This window comes from Diceros bicornis, chromosome X (assembly GCF_020826845.1).
Source record: "Diceros bicornis minor isolate mBicDic1 chromosome X, mDicBic1.mat.cur, whole genome shotgun sequence".
Lineage (NCBI taxonomy): Eukaryota > Metazoa > Chordata > Mammalia > Perissodactyla > Rhinocerotidae > Diceros > Diceros bicornis.
Window position 1 is genome coordinate 123,344,832 of NC_080781.1, and position 9,227 is coordinate 123,354,058.

At 47.3% G+C, this 9,227-nt stretch overlaps 1 protein-coding gene across 1 annotated transcript; it reads right to left on the reverse strand.

Annotated features, from left to right (window-relative positions):
- Window positions 1-609: 609 nt before the first annotated feature.
- Window positions 610-813, reverse strand: LOC131400611 (small integral membrane protein 10-like protein 2A). The gene has a single exon (XM_058535319.1). It carries the CDS (start codon window positions 811-813, stop codon window positions 610-612), a length of 204 nt encoding a protein of 67 aa, XP_058391302.1.
- Between the last annotated feature and the right edge of the window lie 8,414 nt (window positions 814-9,227).

The window sequence follows — 9,227 nt, forward strand, 5'->3', positions numbered from 1 at the left end:
GTTTCTGTTTGCCATTGTGTTTCTTTTGGGATGAAGAAATGTATGCCTTCCAGGTCATGTTATTGATTTCCTCCAGCTGCTAACTCCATCCATCTGTTGCTGAGAATTCATTCCCTTCAGTTGGAAGTCTGTTAGTCTTATTCTAATTTGGAAGATTGGCCTCCTATTGGGACCATTCCTGTACAGTTGCTCTTTATTTAACTTGTTAGCAACCTTTCCTTTTTTCCTTGGGGCATCCTGTGCCCATTGTCATTTCCTGAAGTTCGTGCTGTCTTTTGTTTTATGGATGCAAGCACTTCTCAAATATTTTGAGGATTTTCAGATTTCTAAGTTCTTTTCTGGTCCTTGAATTCTCTATTTCCTTGAGAGTCCACTTTTCGTTATATCTCAGGCTTTTTTGGTTATACTGCAGGCATTCCGCAAATCATGATTCTACTGGCCCATTTCTATTAGAAGAGGAGGCAATGGAAAGACAGACGGGCCAGTCCGCAGGTGCGAGGGGAGCTGGTTGCTTTGCTCTAGGGCGGTGAGCTGGTGGGTGGAAGGCAGCCATCCTGCCCGGGACGCACACAGACACACACACACACCCATGTCCCCAAGTTAGTTGCTCTAAATATGTATCTGCATGCGGACGTTGAGCATCACGGAGGCCACGACGTAGAAGTAGGGGAAGTTCATGCGCAGCCGCCAGGCCAGGTGGAAGAAGGTGAGCAGCGTGCGCGTGAGCCCCTTGCAGAAGGCGCCGTCGGAGCCGCGGGCCGCCACCGAGCGCGACAGCCGCACCGCCGGGCCCGACAGGGCCGCCGCCACCATCGGGCTGGCGGAGCTTCCCGTACCGTTCCCAGAGCCCCGGGCCCCCAGCCGGCTCCGCGGAACCACCGACCGACGGACAGAGGGACGGACGCGGGGGGAATCGGTGCGGGAGGCCGAATGGGCGGCCGCAGATGCGAGCTGCGCTGCGCGGAGGGCGCCCTCCTTCCCCTGCAGCGCTCTGGCCCGGGATTGGTGATGCCCCGCTGCGGGGCGCAGCAGGATAAGTTGCCTCAGGGTAATCAGTCTTTGTCCTACTAAGTTTGGATTTTAAAAATACACCCCCAGGCTGAGTGATTTTCTGCTAAGTCTGCCTAATCCCTTTGCTGTTGTAGAGATCGTATTTAACAGACCACCTGTTGAGTCTTCCTGAGCAACCCTCAATTCTTTGCCTCTGAAGTGTGTTTATTCATTTGGTCTTGGAATCTGTAAAATACTTACGTTCTTCCAAAAAATTTTGCAAGTTGGAAAATCTCCCGCTTGTAGATTTTGTTATTTGCAATGGCTACAAGCATGGTCAATGAAGATGTGGCTCTGCATGGGCTTCAAATCCTGCACCAGGATTGGTGAGCTCTGTAATCTGGGGCATTGATGTCAGGGCCTTGGCGGCAGGGTCAGGGGTCTCCAGGCCAGATTGAAGTTCTCTCCTCGTTAAGGTAAGAAAGGTAGTAGGTAATCTGTCACCTTCCTATGCAAAGCCATCCTTTTGGCCACTTCATGAAGACTGCCAATCCACATCTGCATATTGTAGAGGTGGTGGGGGCATCTCCTCTTCCTGCTTGTGGGAGAGGCAGAGGAAGGGTGACCAGCATGGTTCTGCGAAACATCAGTCCAGAAGTCGTGAGGACCAAAGCTGGAAGCAGTGAGCATGCAGTTGACTCCTGTTCCTGCCTGCATTGCAATCATGGTCCCTCGAGTCTTAGGACATTATCATTACACCTCAATCGCATCCACTACAACAGCCAAGAACAGGAGACACTTGGGGAGATTTGGGGGTTACCTCTCATGTGTATTTTCTACCCAGGATCAGCAAGTATAGATAAATAAATACATAAGTAATTAAAATGGGCAGGTGTTTTTTTTTCCAAGAGAACAAAGAAATTTGGAACTGAAGAAGTCTTTTTGTTTATTTTCTTTTTTTTTTAAATTTTTTGTTTATTGCAGTAACATTGGTTTATAACATTGTATAAATTTCAGGTGTACATCATTATACTTCTATTTCTGCATAGATTACATCATGTTTACCACCCAAATACTAATTACAACCCATCACCACACACATGTGCCGAATTATCCCTTTCGCCCTCCTCCCTCCCCCCTTCCCCTCTGGTAACCACCAATCCAATCTCTGTCTCTATGTGTTTGTTTATTGTTGTTGTTATCTACTACTTAATGAAGGAAATCATAATGTATTTGACCTTCTCCCTCTGACTTATTTCACTTTGCTTTTTGTTTGTTTTCAATTATGTTTGCTTGCTGAAATTGTATCAACTCATTGTGGTCACATTGATTATATCATGCTGGTAAGAAGCTCTGATTGGCTGTTGATGACATCATAAGAATCATTGGGACATTGGTTTTATTGTACATTCAGTCGTGGACATCTTAATCAGGAAAGGGGAAAAGTGAATGGTTCTTCATTGGTACAGTTTGACAAATAAAAATGCAGGGAGCAAGAGGACACACACACAACAGAAGGGGCCATGCAAACAGAACGGTTTAGAGCCACTGACCAAGGGGAGGGAGAGCTGTAGCTGCCTTGCTTCTCTGGGGGGGTGGGGATTCTCGGTGCCTTGGGGCTGAGCCCAAAGGTTTAAAGGCTGAATGAGGTGCCTCTGTGTTTCACCCTTTGGAGTCTGCAACGCTAGCATGAGAGGGTTTTCTCATCCAGCCTGATGGACCCCAATTCACAGGGTCCCACAGAGGCAGCAGGGAGGCCCGCAGGAAGGCTCAGCACAGGTGGCCTGGTCAGCAGTGGAGTGGATGGGCCCAGGGGATTCCTTGCATCAGCAGCTGCTGGGAGTGAACTCGAGGGGACTTGGCTACATGTTCTGCTCGACTGCACCCTTTGCGACCTGTGCCTCACGCGCCCCAGGGACCATTTTGTGTCCCTGTCTCCTGGGCGGAGCCTGGGGAAGTCATGAGGTGTGTCACTTCTTCCATTTATTGAGGAACCAAAAAAAGAAGTGAAATAAGAACACTGAAGAAGGCAAGCCCCTTAGCAATCCCTCCTTTCTATTGGCTGCCTAAATCACATCAGCTTATCTCCAAGTTGGAACATTTTAAGAAACATTTTAAGGACCATTCTTTTTATGGGCCAGACCATATGAGCCTCCCTGAGAACCACTGGCCCGAGGGTACATGTGAAGACTAAAGGGAATCGATTTCTGGCACTGGACACCCTTGCTCTCAGAACAGGGGTCTTGGTGCCCGGGCCTGTGTATATACCAGAGTGGAAATTAGTAAAAGAGACCTTAACTAAATTGGAGTTGGGAAGGCCTATAGGGGAAGCTCTCCAGCCCTCTCACACATGTCAATTACTCCAAACAGGAAGAGACAGACATCTTCCAGAGGATGCACTGAAGGAAGTACTACTACTGACCGAAGATTTCTCTCCCCACCTAGCAGCAGCCCAGGCAATGAGAAACCCCACAGCCCAGCCAATGAGAAACACTGCAGCTCAGCCAATAGGAAGCTGTTGCTGCCATGAACTGTTGCTTCCCCCCAATGGACTTTCCTTTAGAACAACCTCTCTCTACTCCGGCTTTTCCTCTATAAACGTAGTTCCCCTTGGGTTGTTTTCCCAGCTTGCCTATGGTTTGCCATAGCATGCACATCCTGAATTGCAATTCTTTTGGCTATTCCCAAATAAACTCGTTTTGAGGGTAAAATAACTGGTGAATTTGCCTTTTAAATTGGCAGTTTCCATCCCATTGCCTGAAGTTAGATCTGAAGTTACATGCATCTGAAAACATCTGAGCAGCTGTCTACAGGGGAAATGTGTGTGTGCGTGTGTGTTTATCAGATGGATATGCTGAGAGCACTCCCACAGAACACCACTCCTATGAAAACCTTATAAAAAGTTATAATATCTGAAGAAAGCAGCAGAGCTTGCTAAATTTGGTAAACACATTTTGAGGATAAAATAACAGGCGAGTTTCCATTATGTTAACACCAGTATACATAATGCCTGGACCGTGTGTGACGTACAGAGATCCCTTGTTCACATGGAGGACAAGGGTCTCTGATCATCCTCAAGACACAGGACATTCCACACACTTCATTTGGCCCTTACCCCTTCTATCTTCTACCTTTTCCTTAAAATGTTCCAACTCGGAGATAAGCTGACGTGATTTAGGCAGCCAATAGAAAGGAGGGATTGCTAAGGGGCTCGCCTTCTTCAGTGTTCTTATTTCACTTCTTTTTTTGGTTCCTGGCCCCACCCCAGGAGGGCCAATGTCTGCCAAGCCTTTGGGAGCGACTGATGACTTCTCAGCACATTCGGGGGTGGTCCTCAAGGCACTCACTCTTCAAGGGGATTTTGGTGAGGCCCAAAACAAGAGTGACTCAGGTTGTCAAGGCTTTGAGTGTGCAGGAAGTTGCTGGGGCAGAAGTCTCCTCCAGACACAGGGAGGTGGACCCCGCCGGTCCTGTGCAGCAGGTCCAGCACTGGTGTCCTCGCAAGCTTCCTCCCTCCCTCCAATTTTTTCTTTCTGCCTATGTACCCGTCCAGCTGTCTCTCTGTCCATCTAGCTGTTTCCCATGAACTCAGGGTATGATTAGGGCCTGGCCTGCAGACAGAGAGGCACAGACATGAGGGTCTGGTCCCTCCTGTGTGGGGTCTGAGTTCCTCTGCTGATCCAGGCAGGTGGTCCGGGTCAGGCTTGGGCAGCCATTGCTCTTCCGGGTGAAGGTTTAATATTGGTGACTGTGCCAAGTCCCAGAGCAAGGCTCTGGACTATTCACATGTCGTGGCCCAGCCCTACGGTGGGGCAGTGGGGACCCCTCCTCATGAGGGGAAGGAGGTGTGGTGCAATTGACACTCACCATCCACAGTTAGGCCGAATGTCACAGGTTAAGGGCACGGTCCTCCACCAGACCGCCCTCACTTCAGAATCCAGCCCTAAGTCAGGAGTCCTCAGGGCCACCTGCTCTCGGACCAAGAAACAGATGGGCCAAGTTCTTGATCAGGCCACCTGCAGAGGAAAGTTACAGATGCTCAGTGAACATTCAGTGTCATTTTCATTCAACTTTTATTCAAACACACGCAGACCAGAGAAATTAAAACAGTGTCTTTCTTGATAAGATTTACAATGAAGCTTGAAAAATCGAATACTCTGGATGCAGAAAAGCAGGCATTTTCATAGCATTGACAGGGGTAAGAAATGGTAAAAATCTTTCAGAGGAGGTTTGTAAATATCTTATAAATGAAGAAAATGAATGCCCTGTGATTACATGGCAGCACTCACAACATTCAAACACTAAGAGACACTTTCACAAGTCAGACATTAAATGAGTGCAGTCCCAACCTTTGTTCTTAATGTATTAAGACCAAAAAACACACTTATATTCAAAGAAATATAAAGTACGACAATCATGAGCTATTACTATTCGCTAATATATTTTAAAACTTAAGAAAACTCTTAATACCCCATTTTGGTAATGTCAAGAGGAAATGAACATTCTCTCAGATTTTTAAACAGTATTTCAAATAGTGTTTTTCTAGGACATCTTCATTATGAATGTCAAAAGCTTATAAATGTCTAATACATTTTGTCGAAGATGATCCACATCCAGAAGTTTGTCCGTCCGTGGAAGACATGGCCCAATATGCTGACCATCTCAGGAACTCATTCCACAGGGAAGGAAGTGCAGCAATGGGTCAATGACGCTGAAATGGCACCATCTTACCACGGGCCCAGCACTCAAAGCAGCTGGCATGATGGTCTAGAAGAGTACAGGAGGAGAGGGAGCAAGTGGGTTCTGAGGGCCAGGGGAGTTAAGGAGACAGAAAGCAGGTCAGGGCTATATGGAGAAGGGGAAGGAAGCCAGACGGATCAGAGTGAAGGCTCTGGAGGAGAAGGAGCGAGAGGTCTGTTACTGGGGACCAACCCCACAGCAAGTGATGAATTGATTAATCACGTCTTTTGACTGTTGATGCACTGGGACCTTTTGTTTTTCTCACCAATATGGCAGAACATGCATCTCTCAGCAAAAGGTAAATGAGGCTCAGAGATGCCTTTAGTTTTGCGGGGGACAGGTGTGAGAGCCTGAGCGATGAGAGCATTGGCACCAGGATGCTGTAACAATCCTGGCATTGCAGAAACACAAAGAATCTAGCCATGACCTGTGGCATCTTAGCTTCTGCACCCCTGACTCCTTCTTTGTGTCTCCTTTCTTGCTGTTAGTTGGTGAGCAGACTATTAAGATCTAAGCCTTCCTGGGGTTGTGGGTGGACTCTCTTTTCAGCCCACTCTGTGTCCTCAGGAGTTCTCGTCCACTGCAGGGTCTCCCACATGGAACCTCCTGCCAGGACTCCCAGCCCTGGGTCTTTCTTCCTCCCTCAATTCCAGACTGTATTTCCACTCAACTACTGTTCACCTTTATTTCAAATCTCCTCGAGGTCTCAAAATTATTGTAAGGTGAACTCTTTATCTTCCATTTTCTTCCCAAACTGTTATGTCCCTGTGTCTCTTTTCTCACTTGGTGGGACCACCATCCACCCAGTCAGCAGCACCATCAAGCTAGCAGGAGCCCCTGACCCCTTGACCTCCCTTTCTTCACATGGCAGCCACTGCACACTCACTCCATGCAAGGTCACCCAAGTTTTCATCCCATCTTCGCACCTTTAGGAGCGCCAGTATTCATTCCAACTCGCCTGGACTCTAACAGCCTTCTGATGCCTAAATGGCCTCCCTTCTCTAGTGATCCTGTTCTGATCCATTCTACACACTGATACCCAAATGATAGAGTTGAAAAGCAAATTGAACCTTGTTACCCAAGGCCTTCAATTCTTGATCGAGTCTACCACATCCAACCCAGGGTTGTTTGCTCTGGGCTGCCTTTCCCCCTCGTCTTCCATCCTTAACTCCCTTGTCCAATCAGACCACACTATGCAGTCTTCCCTGAGCAGACCATGTTGTCTCCCACTCCTGCTCCTGTGCACCTGCTCCTCTTCAGTCCTTTACACAGCCTCCCCTCTCTCCTGTGTACCCCATCAACTCTCGTGCAATACACAGTTCAGCCTGGTGCATCCTTTCCTCACACACTGGCCTGAGGGAGTCAACCAAATCTCCAAGAGCCCTTTGCCAATTTCTCTATCACAACACCCCCCACCTTGTGCCTTCCAGCAAAACCAGTCCATGAGCAAGAGAGTTTGTGAATTCCTCAAGAGGGAATATTTCTGGAGACCTGCCAATGAAAAGCACTATTTCATATATAGGTATTACCTATACATATATTTATTGAATCCCCATATATACCATGCTCTATACTGAGCTATATTATATTATTACATATGGAAACTGGTGATAGATTTAGAGAGGAGAATTGAGACATAGATATATATATGAAAAATTAGGACAAGTTGATCTGCTAATTAGCATGGAGAAATTACATAGATGAAAGTGATAAAGTTGTGAAGAAGCAATTGGAGAATTAGACAGTGTGGTGTAAGATGCAGATTATGTGCTTTGAATGGTAATTAGAAAATGCAGATTTATACGGGCTGCAGTGGTGTGGGAAGGCTGCAGGAAAGGGGGGAGATATGATGTGAAACATGAAGGACGATGATTTTAAAATAACGAGTGTAGTAGGTGAGATCTTGGTGTGCACCAGGCACCATGAAAGGGCTTTGCATTAACTCAATCATTATGACAACAGCCCCGTGAGAGGGTTCTTACTGGCACTCTCACTTAACAAACGAAGAAATAGAGGCACAACAATCATCTAACGTGACCCAGCTGAGAGGAGGAAGAGCTGGTACAGGAATCCCAGCAGCAAAGGTCCAGCCCATATACAGAACCACTAGCCATAACGCCTAGTAGGTTAGTAGTGACTCCTGGTTCCTCCCAGACAGGCAGAAGCCCAGGGTGTTGGTCCGGGATAAAGTGTGAATGGGACAGAAAGATTGGTGACATAAAGATCAAGAGGACACAGGTGATCTGAGTCTCAAGACCTGTGTGGTATTGGCCGTCCCATGCCAGGCATTGAAAGAGCCCAGCAGGTGTCCATCTAGAGGACCAGTCAGAGGGACAAGCCTTAGTCCAGGTGTCGAGAGAGGTGGCAGGTCCTGGAGACAGGAGTCACATCAGCAGCCCCCGTCTTCCCTGTCTTCCCTCCCCATGTGGATAAAGGTCACAGATGCATGGCCTCACTGATTGCTGACAAAGCCTGCAACAGCTCTCCTGCCCTCTGGATCTTTCTCAAAGTCTGACCCCTGACCCCTCAAGCCCAGCTCTGGAAGAGCTCACCAGAAGCTTTCTCTGGGCTTGCAAATGAGCAACCAGACTCTGGTGGATAAGACACCCATCAGGGCCAACGGCTGTATTCTTAGCACTCCCGACTATCTGCTGTCTGCTTGCAGTGTCTTAGTTTCCTCCCCCACAGCTTGGAACTAATTTTAATGTTTTTTTATTTTGGCGTTTCTTCGTAGTTCTGTTTGAGCACTAGGAAGCCGTTTTCAACAGATGGAGCTGACTGTGATATCCCAGGTATATTAGAGTTCTCCAGAGAGGCAGAACCAATATGAGATATGATATATATATGATATATCATATCATGATATATCATATATAGATATATATATCTATATGATATATATAGATATGATATATCATATATATGAGATGAGATTTGTCATAAGGAATTTGCTTCACGCATTTATGGAGGCTCAGAACTTCCACAGTCTTCCATCTGTAAGCTGGAAACCCAGGAAAGCTGGTGGTATAATTTAGTCCAAGTTCACAGGCCTGAGAGACAGGGAAGCTGATGGGGTCAATCCCAAGCCAAGGGCAGGAGAAGATGAGACAAGATGTTCCTCCTCATGCAGTGAGGCAGGAAGAAAGGGGACAAGACTTCCTTCTTGAACCTTTTGTTCTATTCAGGCCTCAATGGATTGGATAATGCCCACCCTCATGGAGGACGGCAATCTTCCTTACTGCGTCCACCAATTCACATGACGGTCTCATCCAGCAACACCTTCACTGACACAAGCAGAAATAATGTTTAATCTGGGCACGCTGTGGCCAGTCAAGTTGACACATAAAATTAACCCTCACAGTGGTTAGGGCAACATCAGAAACTATCGCATAACAACGTCTACACGTGAAGCCCCACCACAGCAACGAAAGTGATAGTTCCTGTGTCAGGATAGTGCCGGCATTAGAGTGTCCTTCCCAGGGGCACTGTCCACTGCG

Coding starts and splice junctions, on each gene's coding strand:
- LOC131400611 (XM_058535319.1), bottom strand. CDS start 813: ATGGTGGCGGCGGCCCTGTCGGGCCCGGCGGTGCGGCTGTCGCGCTCG.